This window comes from Sorex fumeus, unplaced genomic scaffold (genome assembly GCF_029834395.1).
Source record: "Sorex fumeus unplaced genomic scaffold, SorFum_2.1 ptg000063l, whole genome shotgun sequence".
Classification (NCBI taxonomy): Eukaryota; Metazoa; Chordata; class Mammalia; order Eulipotyphla; family Soricidae; genus Sorex; species Sorex fumeus.
In genome coordinates, this window is record NW_026606120.1 from 11394441 (window position 1) to 11417110 (window position 22670).

A 22670-nucleotide genomic window follows, 5' to 3' on the forward strand; every position below is an offset into this window, starting at 1 on the left:
GAGGGCTTGGAACAGGCACCAGTGGGTGTATCTGGGCCTCCTGGGTGCAGAGCCGGGGCTCAGCCCCTTGACGACTCTCGAGCCCCCCTATAAACTTCCTCCTTCTCGGGTGCTGGGCATGAGATCCTGGTTTCATGTGCTTTCCTACTGAGCCATTTTTTGGCCCCTAACATTATTGGTTGATTGATGTCTGCAGCCTACAGTTCCAGGAGTTGAGCCCAAAGCCTCACCCATGCAAGGCAATGCTCTGTTGCTGAGCTGCTTCCAAAGGTCACAGACCAGTTTCTGAGCTGATGCAAGGTTATGCGGTGGCACCAATTCTGAGATGAAATATGACAACTCCCTCTATGGAGACCTTTGACCTGGAAGCTGTCCCTCTGAGCCTCCCAGGAAGGTCCCTGTTCTCCATCCTGGCCTCCGTTTCCTGGGACTGCATTAGGCCCCCAGGCTGGAGCTTCCTTCTCTGGCATTGCTGCCTGAGCTGCAGCCTCAGACTCTGTGCTGTGGGCTCTGTGCTCCTGGGAGCTGGCTCAGACAATCCCCACCAGATTGCAGCGTTCTCTCCTTCTCCCTACTGGGGCCATTTCCAGCTCAGTACCTGGCCTCAGAGGTGCCAGGGGTCAAACCCAGGGTCTTGCTCATGCTAGGCCTGTGCTGTACCAGTTGAGTCACATCCCTAACCCGGGACTGTGATAGTCCCTTAAAGAAGTACTCAGAGGTTACTCCTGGCTCTGCTCTGAGGGATGCCAGATGTTGAACCCGAGTCGGCTGCGTGCAAGGCAAGTCTTTGTGCTATTACTCAGGCCCATTTCCTAGTATGTTTAATGTTAATTTGTTGCCTGACCAGCCTGAGAAGACCCTCAGAGGGGTGAGAGGGGGACTTCCCTTCTCCTGTTGAGAGCCCCAAGAGTCAAGAGAAGTGGGAACCAACCACAGAATCACAGCGCTGCCCAGGGCGCCCACCGTCAGGTCAATGAGACCGTCTTCATTCAGGTCCAGTTGCCCGTGGACGCTGCAGCCAAAATATTGGAGTCCTGAAGCCAGCTGGGAGGCGGCAACTCTCTGCAGGGAGTGGGGACCAGTGAGTCCAGAGCATCGCACCCCACAGGGGGACATGGTAGGGAGCCCCAAGATGGTTTGTTCACACCCACCACGGGATCCCCAGCCCAAAGCTCCCCGCTCCCCACTGTGTCTTGATGCCTAAAATTCTTACAACATCAAGTGGCTTTTTCTGTTTTGTTTTTAAGCCACACATGGAAGTGCTCAGGGCTTTCTCCTGGCTCTGTGTTTAGGGATCACTCCTTGTGGAGTTCAAGGAACTCTCTAACGCAGGGAACTGAGCCAGGGGTGGCTGCATGCAAGACAAGTGTTTGACCCCTGTTCTATCTCTCCATACCCTATTCTTTTCTCTTTTCGTTCTTTCTTTTTTTGCCTTCCAGTTTTTGAGTCCCACTTAGCGGTGCTCAGGCCTGATTCTGTGCTCAGGGATCACCCATGGTGAGAACCATACTGGGGATTGAACCTGGGTTGGCTGCTGGCAAGTTCAGTGCCCTACCTGCTGTACTATCTATCCCTCAGGCCCATTGGATTAAAATATTATGTCCTAAAAGAGTCCCCATTACATAAACGCATGTTACCCAGCAGAAACCCCTTCTGCATCCTCACCATGGTTGGCCTTAACATATTCTTTATTTTTATAGCGGCCACAGACAGAGGTGCTCAGGGCGGAACCCCTGGGTTACTCCTAGTGCTCTTGGGCAGGGGGTCTTGCTCCTTGATAACCGTGCAGGGCCGAGATCTAGGTTCAGGGCCTTGAATATGCCAGGCCCCTGTACCTGACCTTGAGCTAGCTGCAGGCCCCTCATTGGGCTCTTTTTAGGCCAAGCAAGTAGGTGAGAGGAATGGGTAGGGGGTGGGGGCGGAGAAGGGTGATTATGGAGGTGTGTCAGTTTTCTGGGGCACAGTGAGCCTGATCCAGCTCCCTATTTGCACGGAGGCAGGTGGCAGGGGAAGAACCCTGAGATGCCGCTCCTGGGAGGGTCAGGCAAGGTGGGATGGGTACCCCGAGCATAGGTACACCCTGCAGAGTCAACATTCTCGTCTTCTGGGGACAGTCCCAGCGCCAGAGCAATCTTTGAGTCCATCAGCACCACCCCCCTCCTCACCTGCTTGGGCGTCCGGAGGACCCCACCCCTGTGTCCGTGGAAGATGTAGATGGCGCCATGGTGGCTGTCCTCCAGGGGAGCACCCACCACCACGTCGTTGTACGCATCTTGGTTGAGGTCCCGGACGGCGGCGATGGAGGCGCCGAAGCGAGCGTCCTGGCTGTCCTGGGAGTCGCTCAGCGTCCCGTTAGAGATGAAATGGTTCTGCAGGGCCAGGGGCAGGGCGAGCTGGGGGCGCCCGGGCTGGACTCTCCGCCTGCAGCGTCCCCTCTGCTCGCTGCTTCCCTGCCCAAGCACTCCTCTCCACCCCCTCCAGTGACTCAGTTTCCCTCATCTCCCCCTAGTCGGTACACAGGAGCACCTCCAGAACCTCCCAGTACCCCTGCAGAGGTACCTGTCTCAGGAGGTACATGTAGACCCGGCCCCGCTCGCGGCCCTCGCTGAAGTACATGGGCGCGCCCACCAGGAGGACGTCGGTCAGCCCGTCCCCGTCCACATCCACCGAGGTGATCTCGCTCCCGTAGTAAGAGCCTATCTGTGTAGAGGGACAGGACGGGCAGTGGACGGGGCCCGCGAGGGCATCCCGGCATCCCCGCCCCACTCTGACAGCACTCCGTGGTTGGAAGACCCCGAAGACCCATGCCTGGGCCTTGACAGTTGGGACCAGGAAGCTGTGGGTTCCAGTCTGGACCCTCGGGGGAAGCTGGTGGTCTTGGGCAAATGCAGATGCTGCAGAGGCCCCTGAGGTGGAGGCAAGAAATTTCTTCTTTTGGGGCTGGAGCCATAGCACAGCTGGTAGGGAGTTTGCCTTGCACATGGCCGACCCGGGTTCGATTCCCAGCATCCCATATGGTCCCCCAGTACCACCAGGAGTAATTCCTGAGTGTAGAGCCAGGAGTAACCCCTGAGCCTCGCTGGGGGCAACCCAAAAAGCAGAAAAAAAATTTTTTTTTCCTTTTTCTTGGGGTGGGGGGCAGTGCTCAAGGTTTCCTCCTGGTTCTGTGTTCAGGGGCCACTCTTGGTGGGCTGCGTGGATCATATGGGATGCCGGGGATTAAACCTGGGTCTGTTTCGTGCAAGTAAGCACCCTCCTTGCTGTACTACGTCTCCAGCTCCACAAGAAACTTCTTCCAGGGCATCTAGGGACGGCTCCAGGCTGCGGTGTGGGGACATATGTGACCCACCCGAGGTTGTTCATAGCTCTGGACACGGCCCTGTCCCTGCCAGCCCTTGCCTCCCCCAGGCGCCCCCTGACCTGCTCTCCCCGCAGTGCCTGGTGGATGGTGAGGCTCCGGTTGCTGTGCATGGTGAACAGGATGACTTTGCCGGTGTGGTTGAATCGGGGCGCGCCAGCCACGTACACCCGGCCCTGCCTGGAGGCCATGACAGACGTGACCGTGTACCCTGCCACGGGAGAAACGGGCTGGTCTCCGCAGGCCCCAGCGGGCCGAGGGGCAGGGTAGGGCTTGGCACAGTGGAGCGCCCCAAGGACCCGGCCGGAGACCCTGGTAAGCCTGAGCATGCAGCACCCCAGCCCGGTGCTCACCCAGGTACGCGCCGTGGTTCCTGAGCTCGTCGGGGAACTCCTGCAGGTAGGACTCGCGGAGAGGGACGAGCTTCCCGCTGCTGGTGTCCTTCAGCACGGCGCCATTCCAGTCATACGCGCCCACCGCTCCCAGCAGGATCCCGTCCTGACACAGGGAAGAACAGGCCTGGGTGGTGGCCCAGGGTGGCCAGACCCCCCCCGGACCTTCTCTGGACCTTTCTGACCCACAGCTCTGATTCTTGACTCCTGGGTGAGCCAAGGACCTTCTTGCTCCATCCCCTTTGTAGCTGAGCTCTGGGTCAATCTAATCCCCAGGGTGGGACCATGAGGGAAGAAGGAACGTTCCAGAAACCAGCTCTGGATATGAGTCCCAACCTCCCATCCCCTCTAGGCTTCAAGTCCCTCTGGGACTGTGTCATTGTCCCTTCCTTCCACCATTTCTGCAGCCCAGGGCTCTGTACTGGCCGCCTGCCCCTCAGAACGTCTCTGTTGCTCCCTGCTTGTGGATCCCGCCTCAGGCCGGCTCAGCGTTATTTTGTGCTGAATTCCAGTGCCAGGGCTGTCTCCCTGCCCTCACAGAGCACAGACGCAAACAGGAAAATAAACCCAAGCATTGCATATCGTGGCAAGAGCCTTGAGGTGTCTGCTGGTTGCTTGCTACTGGGAGGTTTGAAGGAGACTGAGGTGGGCTTTAGGCGAAGGAAACGAGACACAGGAGAGACACAGGAGAGATGTGAAGAGTCACATAGGAGATGAGATGCGGGAGATAGCAGAGTCGCATAGTGGAGGAGCAGGAGGTGTGTGGATGGCAGGTGCAAAGGCCCTGGGGCTGGAGGGAGATCAGAGCTAGGGGTTCCAGAAACTCAAAGTTGATGATTATGTCAGGGCCCTGAGCACAAGGTAAGACTGGACCCTGTGTCCTGACTTAGGTTAGAACATATGACAATATGCAACAAAGAAATCCAATTTCATTACTTCCTAGCATGCACCAGCCCCAGTGTGATATGTGTTCCTTTGCAGATGAAAACTAAAATAATTCTTGTTAGCAGGAGTCAGCTCAGCCATGCTGGTGAGGGCAGCTCTTGCTGCAATGAGGGCAGGGAGAGAAACCAGGTTCCCCTGGCGGGTACCTGGCTGAGAGCACTCTGGGTGAGCCCGGTACAGATGAATATTGGCTAAACCACCAGCCTAGTGGTTTAGGAGAGATTCTCTACAGGTAGACATGTGCACCCACAAGGACCCACCCATATTGCCTGGGTGAGACTCCTGCATAGCAGGGAGATGCAGGCTCATCATTCTACCCGAGACAGACCCCCTCAGGGAGAGCCTAGAAGGATCTGGGGAGGGTCGGTCCCATGGCAGGACCCAGGAGAACACAGATTTCAGAAATCCTAGGGTGGCAGAGAAAGCCATGTGTGCAGGACCGACAGAAATCAGCCGCCCAAGGCCAATGGGATACGGGGGGCAGGAGAGGATGAATGGCCACATCCCCAAGATTGTTCCACTGCTTTTGTTTGTTTGCTTTAGTGTCTCATCATGGAGCAGACTTTCTACAGGCAAAAGAAGTGGGCAGTAGATGGAGCTGACCATTTCAGTGAACTGTTTCTTTAGGGAAAAGTTTTTTTTTTTCTTTTTGGGTCACAGCCGGTGATGCTCAGGGATTACTCCTGGCTCATGCATTCAGGAATTACTCCTGGCGGTGCTCGGGGGACCATATGGTATGCTGGGAATCGAACCCGGGTTGGCTGCATGTAAGGCAAATGCCCTACTCACTGTGCTATCGCTCCAGCCCCTATGAACAAGTTTTATTATACATTTATTTTTAATTTAATTTAATTTTATTTTTGGGTCACACCCAGTGATGCTCAGGGATTACTCCTGGCTTTGCACTCAGGTATTACTCCTGGAGGTACTTGGGGGGCCATATGGGATGCTGGGGATCGAACCCAGGTCAGCCGCATGCAAGGCAAACACCCTACCTGCTGTACTATCGCTTCCGTCCCCTATACATTTATTTTTAATTTGGGGGTTTTGGGGGTCACACTTGACTGTGCACCAAGATCGCTCCTGGCGTAAGTCAGATATGTACTAGGCAAGTGCCTAATCTCTCCAGCTTCATAGAAGTTCTATTTTATATTTTATTTATTTTTTAAAAAATTATTTTATTTCTATAAAGTTGTTCATTGGCCTGGAGTGATAGCACAGCGGTAAGGCATTTGCCTTGCACGAGGCCGGCCCAGCAGAGCCGGGTTCAATTCCTCCGCCCCTCTTGGAGAGCCCGGCAAGCTACCGAGAGTATCGCGCCCACACGGAAAAGCCTGGCAAGCTACCCATGATGTATTCGATATGCCAAAGCACAGTAACAACAAGTCTCATAATGGAGATGTTACTGGGCCCGCTCGAGCAAATTGATGAACAATGGGAGGACAGTGACAGTGAAAGTTGTTCATGATGATTTATTACACTTAATATCCCAACACCAATCCCACCCACCATTTCGCTTTCCCACCACCATTATTTTCCAATTTTCTCAACCACTATTCAGGACGGCCCCAATAGCAGGCCCTAAATGATTTCCTTTGTATTGCTTGTTGTGATTAACTCATTAAAAATGATCAACAAACATTTATGGGGCTAGAGAAATAGCACAGTGGGTAGGGCGTTTGCCTTGCAGGCGGCCAACCCGGGTTCAATTCCCAGCATCCCATATGGTCCCCTGAGCACCGCCAGGAGTAACCCCTGTGCATTGCCAGGTGTGACCCCCCCAAAAAATACCCATTTTCGTAGAAGAAAGTGTATGAGGATTATTGTATCTCACCTTGTAAAAGAGATTGCTAACATGTTGTTACGGGTTAAGCCTTGTGTGTTAACATTCTCTTAATCAAGATTGGTTGCCTTCTACTTTACATCTCATCCTATATAGTGTGCATAGAAGAAGTTTTAAATCATAAATTCAAACTTCTGTTTATTTTTTTTGAGGGGGATTCAAAAATTTTTCTGGGGGGTGGACACACCCGAGGATGCTCAGGGCTAACTTCTGGCTCTGCACTCAGGAGTTAGTCCTCATGGGAGCATATGGGATTCTGCGGATTGAACCCTGGTCAGCTGTGCGCAAGACAAGTGCCCGCCCACTAGCCTCTGGTCTCTTACTCAGATCTGTGTGTGCACTGGTATAAGAGAACCTTCAGAGAAGAGGAGGCTTTGGGGGGCGGGTTTGGGGTTCTTGTGCTGAGTCCCTGAGGTGGTTGGAGCCCCAGTATGAGGCCTTGTAGGAGCCGTGTTCTTCAGCCACAGCGAGGGGACCAAGCTGGTTAATTGGGTGGGGGTCAGTCACACTTGGCTTCTCTGGAGAGAAAGTCCAGCTCTTTTCCTAGTTCTTTAGTGCAAGAGACCCAGAGGGCCTCTCCCCACCCTGGGGATACAGTCCTCCTTGTTTTGAGGGGACAGGAAGCATATTTCTGGAAGTCTGTATTTGCCAGAACTTTTCAAGAGACAATGATGACATTTGAAATGTAGAGACTAATGCTTAAAAATAAAATATTTCCGCATTTGGGTAGGAGCAGGGGAGGAGAGAGAGAGAGAGAGAGAGAGAGAGAGAGAGAGAGAGAGAGAGAGAGAGAGGAGTACCAGGGGTAAGATGCTTGCCTTGCATGCAGTTGACACAAGTGTGATCTCCATTACATCTAGGGTACTCCAAGCCCTGCCAGGAGTGTTTTTCGAGCACAGAGCCAGGAATACTACATGGTGTGACTCCCAAACAACCAAACAACCAAAAAAAATCTATTGACAAAGCAGACAACTGGGCTTATGGTGGAAGGAAAGGCCCTGGTTCTGGGAGGGACCAGTAGAAGGGTCTTGTAGGGCAGAGGAGAGGTCTTGCTCTTCACTCCTTGCTCTGCCCTGGTCTCCTCCAGCAAGGAAGGAGAGGTCAGAGCCTTTGGGGGAGAGGCCGCAGCCCCGACCACTGCACCCCAGAGCCCTGGCACACGGTCAGGGCCACTGCAGGAACCCAGGTAGGAAGCAACCTTTCTGGGGCCTCTATTCTTGATTTGCGTAAGGGGACAAGCGAACATTCTCAAAATCACCCCTGGGAAGACTTATGGATCCGTGGTCAGATTTTTGCTTGCCTTTGAAGCCAATGTTTCCATTAGCATTTGGAAATAGCCACAGAGGTCACTAAGAGCGGCAGTGCCCTCTGCCAGTACTGGCTTTGTGTGGAGGTTTGGAGCTGCCTGTTACATGGGTAATCAAGAAGTGACGGGTTAGGGGTGGAGGGACTCAGACACTGGTGGGATTGGAATAGGAACATTGTATGCCGTCAACTATTGTCAATAACTTTCTAAGTCATGTACCTAAAAGTGTGTGTGTGGTGGGCTAGGGTGGAGGGGCAAGGTGGAGAGACAGTATAGCGGGCTTGAGAGCTTGCCTTGTATGTGGCCGACGCTGGTTCAATCCCCATCACTGCACATGGTTCCCTAGCACCAGGAGTGATGCCTGAGCACAGTCAGGAGTAAGCCCTGAGTGCAGCCCCAAGAACAAAACAAAACAGAAAAGAAGAAATGGCAGCAGGAATCTGCTGGAACCTTTTTCTTTTTTTGCTTTTTGGGTCACACCCGGTGATGCTCAGGGGTTACTCCTGGCTTTGCACTCAGGAATTACTCCTGACTGTGCTGGGAATTGAACCCAGGTCCACCGTGTGCAAGGCAAATGCCCTACCCACTGTACTATCACTCCAGTTTCATCTACTGGAATCTTGCAAAGGCATCAGCCACTCCGAAGGTGGGGTGGGCTCTGAGGGGCGGCTCCTGAGACGGGTGAGGGTGATGCAGAGGAAAGCAGTAAAGCAAGGACAGAGCTGCTGGGCTCTCTTCTTACACCGGAGGAATTTCCCACAGGCGCCTCTCACTGATCCCCAGAAATCTCCCGGCACCAGTTTGAGAGAAGAAAGCAGGTTTTTGGGGGTGAATTTTGTCTACATAAAACCTTGAGGTCTCTCCCAAGACATGGTTCTTCTTTATTTATTCATATATTTAAAATTTTTTTGGTGTGTTTTTGGGCCACTCCTGTTGGTGCTCAGGGTTTACTCCTGGCTCTGCACTCAGGGATCACTGCTGGTGGGACTTGGGGACCACATGAGGTACCAAGAGTTTATGCTATGTTCAAAGGAAGTGCCTGCCCCTCTGTACCATTGCCCCGCCCCTCTGTACCATCGCCCCACCCCTTTGCCACGGCCCCTCCCCTTTACCATTGCCCCGCCCCTTTACTATCTCCCCGCCCCTTTATCATCGCCACGCCCTTTTACCATCGCCCCTCCCCTTTACCATCGCCCCACCCCTTTGTCATCACCACGCCTTCTTTACATCTCCCTTCCTCCTTGCCTTTGCCTCGCCCCCTTTTCCTGGGGCAACCCTTGGGCGGTTACTGGACAAATTAGAGAATTTCCTCCTCTCCTACCCACTGTGCCGCTGCCCTCCTGGCCCCTCAGTCCCTGCCCTCCCCCTTGGTCCTTCTGGGCTTGTGCCTGGCATTGCTGAGGTTACTGATGAGTCCCTAAGGCTCTGAGCTGCGGAAGCTGTCGTTCTGCGTAGCTGAGGCAATAAAAAATGAAGAAAACTAATGGAGGGTTTGATATCTGGAGGTGTGAATCCTGCTGAGCTTGGTGTTCCGCCCTGGGCAGGTCTGTCTGCTAGCAAGGGCAGCAGAGGACACTGGGACCACAGCATGGCCCGAATTTCAAAGCTGCCAAAAATCTGTTTCGAACCTGCCTTCTTGTGTTGGGAACTTTCTTAAATTTTCCAGTTTGCGAGATAGACCCAAATTGACTACTGGCTCTGCTCTCAGGGATCACTCCTGGTGGGGCTCTGGGGACCCTTTATGGTGCTGGGGGTTCAATCTGGGTCGACTGCCTGCAAAGCAAGGGTTTTAACTAGATTTCTGGGGATTGAAGGGATCTAGCAGAAACCCCCTTAAAGCTTAATGGCCCTATTTCCAGGGTCATTCAGCTGAGCCTCTTCCCGCAGCACCACAAGTCGCTATGCCTGCTCACACCATTGTCTTTTTTTTTTCCTTTTTGGGTCACACCCGGTAATGCACCGGGGTTACTCCTGGCTCATGCACTCAGGAATTACTCCTGGCAGTGCTTGGGGGACCACATGGGATGCTGGGAATCGAACCTGGCTTGGCCGCGTGCAAGGCAAATGCCCTACCCGCTGTGCTACTGCTCCAGTCCCACACCATTGGCTTTGCCCAGCTCCACTGTCAGTTTCCAGAACTCTCTGCTCTCCTGTCAGCCCCTCCCAGAGTGAACTCAGCTCTGAGCGCAGAACCTCCTTCCTCACAGCCCAGAGACACACAAAGACACCTCGAGTTTGTGCTCAGCGAGTTTTTGGGGCTTCTCTGGACCAGTCTGCCCCAGTTCCTTTCTCAGTAAACTTACTTTGCTTGGCTAAAGCCCTCTCATTCTCCTGGTTGATTCCTCGACCTCGCTGGCTCAGACCCAGAGGGTCTGGGTTCCAGAAACTTCTCTTCACCCTTCAGGAATCATTTCTGGTTCCTCACTGGAATGGCTGCAGAGGGAGCTCTGTCACCCAGCACCCTATGCTGGAGTATTTCTGGGAGCTCTGAATGAGAATGAGTGGTCATGGGAGGGTGCTGTGGCCCCCCAGGACCTCACCTAAATACTGGCCAGAGAGAACCCTGCCAAGACTTTCCTCCAGCTGTGATCGATTTGATCACAGAACTGGGGGCATTCATCTGGGCTATGAGCTCTGGGGCCCATCACCTCTGCCCGGGGGGTGGGTGGGGGGAGGGGGGCACCCTCATTAGGTAGACAGGTGCTGGGCCAAGCTGACCACCCAACCCCTGCCCTCCACCTGGAACTCTGCAGGGCTGCTCCAAGCATGAAAAATGGGGTTCGGGGAGCTCCAAGGCGAGGGAGGATGTCACTGATGCTGCCAGCACAGGGCTGGGCTTAGGAGGCCATGGCTGCCCTGGGGTGGCCCCTCTGGCCGCTGTGTGAGGTCCCGGCAGGACCCGCTCATCCCCAGGGTGGGCGTCCAGCTCAGGCCCTGATGACCCCATTTTCCTCCTTCACTGGGGAGCTGAGCCATCCCCTGGGACTGTGACCACGCATATACAGAGGCGGGATCTTGGGGGAGGAGCTGTGGGTGATGCCCCGCCCACCCATTCAGCGCTGCCCCCGCAACGACTCCCCTCCCCCTTCCCATCGCCAAGGTTCCCAGGCCCCATGGCTAAACCAGAGACTGGGAAGCCCAGAGGGGGCGCAGCTGGAGGCCACCGCGCCCCCCCCCCCCCCACCTCTGACGTGACGCCCAGTTCATGCAGAGTGGACGCCCACAGGGCCACCGGCTGGGCTGCATGTGGCGTGTCTGCATAGCCTCCCACTCTCCGGGTCCTGGCACTCCAGCAACCCCCCGGCCCCTGGTGACCTCTGGAGGGCAGATGCTCCACCCAGGATGAGGCCTTCGAGAGTCCTACAGACGGAAGTGGAGCGTCCCACCAAGGGGAGAAGTGGGCCCGAGACGAGGCTGGCACCGCGGACGCGGCTCCAGCCCTACCCACCTCTACCACGTGGGAGGAGAAGCCGGTCTGTGACATCTCCAGACCAAAGGACGGCTCATTCTTGTTGGTGCCTGAAACACAGGACAGACAGTGGTCAATGTCATACAGTTCTGCGCAGCGCCAGGGTGGCTGGGCGTTGAGTCTGGGTCCAGCAGCAAGAAGTTACTACCCTTCCTCCCCCCCCCCCCCCCCCCCACCGTGGCCTCGGTGGGGGATGCCAGGGTCTCCAGGGCACCCTGCAGATGGGTTGTACCAGCTGTGTCATGCCTGGGCCCATAGGACAGTCGGTCAGGAGCAGGGAAAGCCAGGAAAAGATACAGTTTGCGTTTTTTGGCAAGAAATGGAATTTCCCACTTTGCATGACTCTGCTTATTGGCCGGACTTGGCTCTAGATGCCACTGGATGATTTCCAAATGCAACGTGCCCCTGTCCTCCCTGCTGATGTGGACAAGTTTGTGTGCAGGTGACCTTTCCTTGAAGCGGCCTTGCGCCCACCCCTGGGCACCTCAAGCTAGCCAGTGTTTTTTTTTTTTTTTTTTTTTTTTTTAGGCCACACCTGGCAGTACTCAGGGGTTACTTGTGTCTAGGTTGGACTGTATATGGTACCACCCATGGAACCCAGGTTGGTCGTATGCCAGGCAAAGCGCCCCCCCCTGCCGGACTATGGTTCTAGCCCCACCAGTCAACGTCCTTCTCCTGGAGGTCACTGTTTGGAGGAGAAAGACACCAATTTGGAGTCCCAGTGTGTCTAAGCTTAGTTTCATACTTCCCATTCCTTACAGAGCTCTGGCTCCCTAGCTCCTTTTTCCAGTGCCTAAATATGATCATTTCCAAGGCGCTGCAGATTTTGGAGGGCTTGGCATGCTGCCTTCTCCCTCTGACTATCTTGTTGGCAAAACCCAGCATTGGAAATGACTGGTGTGAAGCCGAGAGACGCCGGCAAGCCCCCGTGCAGCTGAGCTCCAAGGAGTGAGGAGCAGAGCCCTGGGGGACGGTTGCAGGCTACGGAGCCAGGCCCAGCTGGGTTCAAGCTGGGGCTGCCAGACAAAATACAGGAGGGCCCAGGACAATGTGAATTTCAGACAAATAGGGAAGACTGTTTGAGTACATGTCTGCCACAAATATTGTATTTTACATCTGCTAAGCCTGGCAACCCGGGTTCAAACCCCACCTCCCTCCCTCCCAAGCCATGGAGTGTTTGTGAGTCTCTTAGCTCTTTCCCAGGTGTTTCCACCGTGGGATGAGGGAAAAATCAGCAAAGTGGTCAGGAGGGTTGAAAGGCCACCCGCCCAGATGGACTGATCCCTCCAGCATTGATTCTGGTGGCCAGGCGCTGACACCTCTAAGCCTAACCTGGGGGTGTGGACTTTGCTCCCAGGCCTCCCCCCCCCCCCCCCCACCGTGAGCCTGGGGCAAACCCCCCTCCCAGCCTGTGCCCACCTTCCAGGCTGAAGATTCTATCCCCCAGGGCATCCACAATGTCCTTCAGAGCCGCCTCATCGGTGACGTTGAAGAAGTGCTTGTCATCGGGGTCGCTGGCAATGTACTTGATTTCATTGAGAAATGCTTCCGGATTGATGCCCCTGCGGTTGTAGTAGCCCAGGACCTGCCAGGGGACGGGGCAGGGACCGCAGAGCAGGCTGGAGCACAGCCGGGCACCAGCGCCCTCTGCAGGCCCCATGGTATGCTTTCCCTAGCACGCCTTGGGGTCCTGTGTGCATTCTTTTTTCATGCTATTATTTTTCCAGTGTTGGCGATTGAACATGGGACTTCAGACATGCAAGGCGAGTCACATCTCTGGCCTTCACATAGCTTCAAAAAACATTGCCTCCCCAGCGATGCTCAGGGGGTCCTGCAGCCTCATGGACCAGCCAGGATTGCGGTTCGGTGCAAGGGCCTGAGGGTGCAGAGCTGCACCCGTGACCTGGAGGCTGACTATATAGGTATGCCTGGGGTCAGTGCATTGCCCATACCTCCCAGCCCCTCCATACATTTTGAAACAATCAGGTGTAGAGACCAAATTGGGTCTCTGTTCTGAGAGGACTCAGAAGTTGGGGAGTGCAGGGAACATTCCAGCTTTCTGAGAGTATCCCTGGCAGTGGAGAATTCACGTCCCCCGAACCCCCCAACTTCCTCTCCACAGGATAATCTGTCAGGGCCAGGAATATTCTCCACTCTTTTTTTTTTTTTTTTTTTGCTTTTTGGGTCATACCCAGCATTGCACAGGGGTTACTCCTGGCTCATGCACTCAGGAATTACTCCTGGCGGTGCTCGGGGGATCATATGGGATGCTGGGAATCGAACCCGGGTCGGCCGCGTGCAAGGCAAATGCCCTACCCGCTGTGCTATCACTCCAGCCCCTATTCTCCACTCTTTAACGGAGGATGGAACACAGAAAGGCCTACTGAATGAGCTGAAAAGCTGTCCACTGCCCAGAAGAGGACCCCTGGGGTACGCATCCTTAATGGAGGGAGGGCAAAGCCTCAGTATCAGGGCGGGGCTGACACCAGGGCTGGAAGAGATGGGGGAGTGGGGGTGGGGGTGGGGGCAGGGCAGGAAATGGTCAGAGGCAGGTGGGACTCACGGCCACTGCGTATCTGGTCACGTTGTCCTTCTCACTTTGCTGGATCACCTTCTCCAGGTCTGGGCTGTCGTGGGACTCGCCATCAGTGATGACGATCATCACCTTCTTGGCTCCTTTCCTTCCGCCCTTCTGGAAGGCCTCTGAGCTGGAGGGTGAGAAGAGGGGCGGGGAACACAGGGGGAGGTGGGCATGGGGCCGCCACGATCCAGTGCCAAGGCCTCAGGCAGCCCCATTGGCATTGGGGACGCCCCCCAGAGCAGAAGCACCAGAGACCCCCAGTGCCTCTGACCGAGGCCCAGAAGGCGTCGGAACCCCATTGCCTTTGAGAAGTTGGGCAGGGAGCTAGTGTAGGTGGGGTGGGGGGCGCCCTTCTCCATAGGGAGAAAGGAAAGGACAGAAACAGCAAAACAGCTGCTTCACCTGGGAGCTGGGCCCATAGTGGAGTGCATGCCTGGCATGGACAAGCCCCTGGCCCTGAGTTTTCTCTCCATCTCATAAACCCTGCCGGGTATGGCCCTGGCAGCCACAAGCACCCTCCTCCATCCCCAGACTGCACTCACTGCTCACTGAGCACCGAGTCACTGGCCAGCATGCTGGACTGCATGGGACTACAGGTCCTTGGGTTCCAGGCACTGCCGGGGGGTGGCTTCTTTACAAAAGTAAATAACAAGATAGGACCTTCTGGATCCACTGACAGAAGAAAGTTCTAGAAATATTTGATAAAGTTGGACTAGAACGATAGTACAGAGGGTCGGGTGTTTGCCTTGCAGTAGGCCAATCTCAGTTTGATCCCTGGCACTTCATAGGGTCTACCTGGGCCTGCTAGGAGTGATCCCTGAGTGAAGAGTCAGGAATAAGCCCTGAGCATTGCCAACTGTGGCCTCCAAAAAACAAAAAAATTCAAAAAGTTTTTGACAGAGTATCTATCTATCTATCTATCTATCTCTATTTATCTGTCTTCAAAAGTAATAAATCACTTTTTAGCAAGGGGAGAAAGATTATTTTTTTTTTTTGCTTTTTGGGTCACACCCGGCAATGCACAGGGATTACTCCTGGCAGTGCTTGGGGGGACCATATGGGATGCTGGGAATCGAACCCGGGTCAGCCGTGTGCAAGGCAAACGCCCTACCCGTTGTACTATCGCTCCAGTCCCCAAGGGGAGAAACGGTCTTTCAAAACCTTTCTGGGTTCCTGGCCTTGCTGTTTTGGGCAACTGGAGGGGACAGGGAGGGCTTGGGACCTTTAGTGATGCAGAGTGGCCTAAACATCAGCGGCCCAGTCAATGGCCCACAGAATAAGAGCAAAGCAGACCTAGTGCCCCATCTCATGAAGGCAGCATCTCAGGTGCGGCCCTTACCTCATTGCTCTTCAAAATCCTCAGAGTCCTGGGAAGCTGAAGGGCCAGACTCACCCAGTGTCCAAAACGGCAGCATCCCAGAGCCAGGGCGAGTGGCCTAGCTGAGCTCCGTTTATTTTGGGTGGGTGCTTTGATTCTATTTGGGAACTATAAAATATCCACTGCTCTGACACTCTTTTCTCACTTTTTATTTCGTTTTTAGAAGTTGAGCTTGGCTTTTGTGTGGGACAATTCAGCCTGGGGGTATGGGCTGGCAGGGCCCCTTGCTCCTCCCCGCCCCTTCTGTGTTAAGGCCTTGCTGCTGTCAGCCTGTCTTCCAGAACCCCCTGAGTCTCAGCGACTCTGTGGCCAACTCTCCTCTAGACGCGAGGTTCTGAGGAGACACATAGTTTGGCCCAAGAGTCTGGCCCAGCAGGTGGAATTTTCCACTAAGGATCTAAAAATAATAGTTTCCCTTCAACTGCGGTGAGTCCCGTTCTCCCTCCTCCCCCCGCCCCGATTTCAGTACCACAAGCCTGATTAAAACCTGACGCTGGACCCCAGGGCTTTGGTTACCAGAGGTACTGCTTGTTGCACAGGAAACCAATGAGCCGACACAGAAGACTTAGAGGTTCAGGAAATTCACAGAATGTGGAATAAATGAATCCAGAGTGTCTTTAGTGAGAGACCCAGTAAGAGGAACCTTCGCTCAAAGGAGTGGAGCGCGTACTTGGCCTAGGTGACACAAGGCCCCGATTTTGACTACTGACACTGTATGTTGGTGGCTGAGCATCAGCCCTTAGCATCACTGAGTCAAGCACCAAGGCATTTGGTAGGGGGAAGCAGGGAGAAAAAGAGGAATAGATCACGACCCATTCTCTTAGCAATCCCCTGGTGCTTGGGACAGGCTGATTGAAACCCCCCAATATTAACATGAGTCATGGGCTGAAGAGAGGCACCAGGGCTGACTAGAGCAGGTCTTGGGCTGAATCCCAACCTTGTGGGGTAGGGAGAAACTCTGCCAGACCCTCAAAGGAGATTCTAGATGCTTCTATAATTTCATTGGAGGGCCAGGCCCAGGAACCAACGCCATGCAAAAAAGTATGGCAGAGGGAAAGACAGGTTTAGTTATATATGAAGCCAAGAAAAATTTCAGGATCATATTTCGACATGTAATGTAAATATTAGCATGAATGTGTAACAGGGCAAATATTGGCAAGAACCACCCAAGTTTAACTTGCGATTTTGTAGTGTGTGAAGTACTTGGATTGGTTCCTTTGTAAATCAGTTTATAGAACAGTGAGGACTTTATGCTCATGACAGGTTCTGTGATCCTGGCATCAGAGCAAGCAATGGAAAGTAAGTCACATCGTGTGTCCTCTTTGCTCAAAATCTGTACAGGTCTCTACTCCTCTCAGGCCCTGCCAAAAGTACACTCACATTTGTGACCTGGCTCCATCGTTCCTTCTGAGACCTTCCACATAAATATACCTCTTTGGCTGTTTGGGGATGGGAAACCCTCTTAGTTTATGTGGTCTAATTCTTTATTCAGAGTTGTTTTCTTGTTGACTTTCTGTCTGGTTGGCCTGTTCATTGATGAAAGTGGGTGTTGACATCCCTTTCTGTTATTGCGTTGTTCTAAGTTTGATTTGCTCAAGATGACTTTCTGTATCTTGATGCGCCTTCATTTGGAGCATCTGTGCTAATTAGCATGGCATATACATATTAATCAGTGTTGTCTTCTGGATGAGTTGATCTAATGATTGTAGTAGAGCTATCATCCTTCAATGATGACCAAAGCAGAAATAAACCAGTGGGACTATACCAAACTTAGAAACTTTTGCATTGTGAAATTAATTAGACATAATATAAAAAAGATAACTCCACTGACTCAGTGGAAGTGTTTATGCATTACACAGCACACAAAGAGCTAATGTCCAAGATACATAAAACACCCTCAAAGCTCAAGAATAGAAAGACAACATCATCAAAGAAATAACTGATGAACTGACACTTTTTTAAAAGTTGAATAAAGATGGTCAACATGCAGATGACAGAAATGTCTGTCATCACTAATCCTCAGGAAATGTAAATCAGAACTAGGCTGAGGTATTGCCTCCCCATCAGGAATTGTCTGTATCAAAGTCTAGAAACTCCAGTGAAGACGAAGATGGAAATGCGGTGGGAAAAATTCAAACTGTCGCTTGGTCCAGGATCTTTGGAAAAAGTTTGGAGATGTCTCAAAATAAAAACAACCAACCAAAGGGGAAAAAAAGAAACAAAACCAAACCCCACAAAGAAGAAAAAAAGAGAGCTTCTGTATTACCTTGCAATTCCACTCCTTACCATCCTCCCCAGGAACACAAAATCATTAATCTGAAAGGACACAGGCATGCTGATGGTCATCACAACCATATTTACAATAGCCAAGATTTCTTTTTATTTTATTTTTTAATTTTTATTTAATTTAATTTTTTTTTTTTTGCTTTTTGGGCCACACCCGGCGATGCACAGGGGTTACTCCTGGCTCTGCGCTCAGGAATAACCCCTGGCGGTGCTCAGGGGACCATATGGGATGCTGGGAATTGAGCCCGGGTTGGCTGCATGCAAGGCAAATGCCCTACTTGCTGTGCTATTGCTCCATCCCCCCAAGATTTCTTTTTAAGTTTTTGGGCCATATCCAGTGATGCTCAGGGGTTACTCTTGGCTCTGCACTCTGGACTTACTCCTGGTAGTGCTTAAGAACCATATAGGATGCCGGGGATCAAACCTGGGCCAGCCTCATGTAAGGCAAGTGCCCTACCTGCTATAATATCTCTCCAACCCCTACAATAGCCAAGATCTGAAACAACCCAAGTGTCCAACAGCAGATGAGTGGTCTAATCTGTGGAGTGTCTGTATTCTGTTTCCACTTGCTTGGCCAATGGCATTGCATCCTTAAAGATGCCTCTACCTTCAATATCACAGAGAGCTCTACCTATGTTTTCCCCTATATATCTTATGGATTCAGGTCTGTCTATAACTCAGAAATCCCACTCCTTGGAATATGCGCTAAGGGCCCAAAGAATGATGTAGAAGAGACGTCTGCATTCCTACATTCATTGAGGCACAATTCACAATAACCAAAATATGGAAACAACCCAAGTACCCAAGAACAGATGACTGGGCAAAGGAACTATGGTACATAAACACAGTGGAATCCTGCTCGGCTGTAAGAGAAGATGAAGCCATCAAAGAGAGAGTTTTTGTTGTTGGTGGTTGTGGTATGACCTTTGAAAAGCTGCTGAAAAGTGCTCCTAAAGTGTTATAATGGTAATTAGAAACCAATGTTGACAAAAAAACTGGGGTTGGGGATGGGGTGTAGCAAGGGCTATAATTTTCAGGTAGGGATTTCAAAACTCCACTTACGGTGCAGATTGTATATGTCAGTGGGTGGTTGCGGGGGTGATCCTGAGTCACTGATGGTTCCAGTGTCTACTGAGTCACTTTGAACAGACCTAGGGATAGGGGGCTGGGATGTGTTATCCAAACAGTGGACTGTTTTCTACATGAGTCAGAGCTTCGGTCGGAGAAGAAGGGGTCCCATTCCAGGGACTCATCTCAATGATGCAGAAAGTGAAAAAGCTCATTTCTGAGTACGAGCATATGAAGGAACATTCGTTTAGGAAAGGCTCATATAGTGAGGCAGGGAAGATTTCATCTGGCCACATGCAGTCATGCTACTACTAGAGTCTACAGTGTGGACCTGGGTAGACCCTGGGACTGACCCTATGACCGGGTGGTCAAGTAATGGGACCATAAACTCCAAGAACACAGCGCAGGTCAGACCCTACGTGTGAAGTGTATGTGTTTAAAATCTAAACTCCTCAGATATAATCATCTTAGGAGTTCGACCTTTACTTGAAAGATGTTGGGTGGGGGGGCTGGAACGATAGCACAGCGGTTAGCGTGTTTGCCTTGCATGCAGTCAACCTGAGTTCGATTCCCAGCATCCCATATGGTCCCCTGAGCACTTCCAGGAGTAATTCCTGAGCATATGAGCCAGGGTAACCCCTGAGCATTGCCAGGTGTGACCTAAAAAAGCAAAAAAAAAAAAAAGAAAGAAAGAAAGAAAGAAAGAAAAATGTTGAGGAATTTCCTTTAAAATCACTGATGCATGAAACCCAGATTGTGCCTGTGAATGAGGCTGAAACTGTTGGTATGGATGATGAGTAGGCAGCATTGACTCAGGTGAGTTCTGGTGTGATTTTCAAGGGGCCAATCCTATTACTCTACCACACTGCTGTTAGATTTAACTATGCTCTTCAGACTCCTGGTGGTCAACACTTCACAGGAAGATACAATGACCTCCTCCTCCCATCCCCCATTTTACCCCTCGTGGTGCTGGGGAACGAGATCCAGTGCTTCTTACAGACTCCGTGTGGTTTCCAGACTCAGCCTCAACAACATTCCCCAACGCACATACCTGGTTCAGCATGCTCGTGCTCTACAGAGACAGAATCTAAATCTCTGCCCTCTGAATCTGGGCCTGTCCTTGTGCCTGGCTTAAGCTGCTGAACATGACAGAGGTTAGATTCTGGGAGCCTCATGGGAGGTCCTGGATTGGGTCCCTTGAACACTTTGCTCTTGGGCTGTTCACTTTTGGGATCATGTTGTGAGAAGCCCAAGCCACAAGGGTACCTGTGTGTGTTCAGGTTACTTGCCTTTGCTGAGCTCCTGGCCAATAGCGATCTTCACCTGTCAACCTACAGATGTGCCACTCTGATATCCGGTCCACCTGAACCTTCAGATGTCAAAGCTCTAGGCAACGAACTTCCACCCCACGAGAGGAGCCCCAGTGGAGCCAGCCAACCTCCATAACTGGGAGAGATCATTAAATTATCTCAGCACTAAATTGTGTAGCACGTTGTTACATAAATGTATTAGTAGCTGATTATTTTTGGGGGACTGACGCAATGAGGAGATGCTCAGGGGTTACTCCTGGCTCTGTACTCAGGGATCATTCCTGGAGGTGCTCAGGGGACCACATGGGTTCGGCTGTTGCAAGGCGAACTTACCTGCTGTACTATCTCTCTGACCCCCAGCAGCTGAGAATTTTAAAAGTTCAAATTATGATTTTGGGGGGGGGGCATACCCAGGGGTGCTCAAGGACTGATCACTCTTATTCTGCACTTAGGGGACACTCCTGTTCTGCACTTAAGAGACACTCCTGGCAGTTCTGGAGTTCTGGGGGGCAGGGAATTGACATGCAGAGATTGACAGCACCTGTATGTAAAGCATGTGCTCAGGTCTCTGGCCCAAAAATTATTGATTTTTTTTTTTTTTTTTACCGAGCAAATTCAATGCCAAATGCTGTCCTTGTCTCTGTCCCTCCTCTCTGTTCGATGTGGCTGGCGGCTTCAACCACGTCCTTGACAGACCTGTAGTCATCCAGGTGGAACTCGTGCACCGCATCCTCTCCGTACTGGACCACACCAACCTGCACGTCAGAGGAAGAAAGATTGGCCTGAGCCCAGCACCTCGGGCTTTCTCTGGAGATGCTCCAGGGCCCACCCTCTGTCTGGGTTGCTGAGATGGGCAGAGCACTTGCTCAGGGAGAGGACCTGCAGGGATTCTCGTTCTGGAAAGATCTGAGAATGAATGGGTGTCTGGTGAGGCAAGTGGGAGATGCATAGAGAGAGAAGATGGTGACTTAATGAGTGACCCAACCCACTCGACAAGACAGAAGCTGAGCCTAGAATTGAAGGCAAATAATCAGAAGAGCATGGGTGGTGGTTTCCGACCTGCTCACCAAACACTGGGACTAAGGTTCTTCTTTCGGGGGTGACACCCAGTAGTGCTCAGGGCTTACTCCTGGCTCTGTGCTCAGAAATTACTCCTGAGGGGCTCACAGGAGCATATGGGATGCTAGGGATTGAACCCTGGTCAACCGTGTGCAAGGCAAATGTCCTCCCAGCTTCACTATTGCTCTGTCAGAAGCGAAGTTTCCTTAAAACTTGCAAGAAAAAGCAGTTCTTTTCTCTCCCACGTTGCTAAGATACTGGCAGTATTAGTAACCTCAAAATAGAGTAGAGTGGGAGGAGAAAGAGAAAATGTTACTGTTGAGGCCAGAGCAATAGTATAGTGGGCCAGTGCTTCCCTTGCATGTGGTGGACCTGGGTTTGATCCCCAGCACCCCATATGGTTCTCCAAGCACTGCGAGGACTGATCCCTGAGCACAGAGCCAGGAATAACCCCTGAGCATCACTGGGTATGGCCCCCAAACAAAAGAAAACAAAAATGTTACGGCTAGGTGAGATTATTCAGTCCTTCCTATTTTGCTAATGCTGGATTTACAACTAGAATGGTCCATTCCAGGCAGGTGGAAATTCCGTACTTCAAAAGATAGCAAGTCTAAACCCACTATTTCCCGCCCCCCCCCCCCCCCCGCCCCGAAACTGCTTTCCCATCACAGATCAATTTCTTGGACTGACTCGAAATTGGCTTCCTGGTAAATTCTATTCTTTGATCTTCCTTCGGTCAAAGCAATGTGTAGAAAACCTCCCTCTGGACAGGAGGCACTATGAAGGTGAGGGTCAGCTGCGTCCTCCAGGTCTCCTCTAAAGCTGGGTGTGTCCTGGTCTCCCCTGTCTCCCCCACTCCAGCTAGGTGTGTTTAATGCAGAAGACCAATCAGAGAAGGGAGATCGCCTCCAAACTGTGCTTCAATGGGCCAGTGCAGTGGGGGCTGGGGAGATATCCTTAGCTTCAGGACCCAGGCCGGCCGTCTGGGGACACCTGTTAGTGCATGAGAGATTCCCCCCACCCCCCACATACACACCCTGGCAACATCACCCCCCACTGGGGTGTGGGCGACGTTGCTGAGAGCAGTCCCAGAGATGCTCACCTGGATCTGTCCAGGGCCAATGTAAAACTTCTTGAGGATGTTGATGAGGAAATGCTGGACCTCCACCCAGGGGTAGATGCTGTTGGAGCCGTCCAGGACGATGACGATGTCCATGTAGGTCTGGCACCCTGGAAAGTGGGGGTGTGGTCACAGATTCCTAAGGAGCCAGCAGTGCCTGTCTCTGATTCTCCTCATGATTGTCCAGAGGACATTGGAAGTAGGAGGCTGCCGTGTGTGTGTGTGTGTGTGTGTGTGTGTGTGTGTGTGTGTGTGTGCGTGTGTGTTCGAGAATTGATGAATCTCAGAACCAGACTCTAGTTAGGCTGGACCTCTCTGCCCTCAGCAGAGTCTTCCACTGCCGAATAGCCAGTGTTTCCCCATCTTGTTCTACTAGAACTGACATGCTGGCCGTGGCCACTCTCAGCCCAAATAAATCAGTGTGATGGTTTTAGCAAGATGGAGTGGTGGAATGCCCAGGGCCCTAGACCCCGGAATATCTGACTTCTGGCTTTGAGCTGGATGAGTGGCCTTAGCTGCAACAGTTTTCTTTTCTGTGAAGCAGCACCAGACACT

The 22670-nt window shown here is 52.4% G+C and overlaps 1 protein-coding gene across 1 annotated transcript in view; it reads right to left on the reverse strand.

Moving 5' to 3' along the window:
- Positions 1-22670, reverse strand: part of ITGA11 (integrin subunit alpha 11) — a 110221-nt gene that overhangs the window by 21799 nt on the left and 65752 nt on the right. Inside the window, exons 6-15 of the mRNA XM_056127500.1 lie at positions 22098-22225; positions 20543-20691; positions 13877-14021; positions 12733-12898; positions 11293-11363; positions 3712-3856; positions 3421-3569; positions 2560-2700; positions 2166-2369; positions 932-1062 (exon numbers count right to left, since the gene is read on the reverse strand). Coding sequence (XP_055983475.1) covers positions 932-1062; positions 2166-2369; positions 2560-2700; positions 3421-3569; positions 3712-3856; positions 11293-11363; positions 12733-12898; positions 13877-14021; positions 20543-20691; positions 22098-22225 — 1429 coding nt within the window. The remainder of the gene's footprint in view (positions 1-931; positions 1063-2165; positions 2370-2559; positions 2701-3420; positions 3570-3711; positions 3857-11292; positions 11364-12732; positions 12899-13876; positions 14022-20542; positions 20692-22097; positions 22226-22670) is intronic.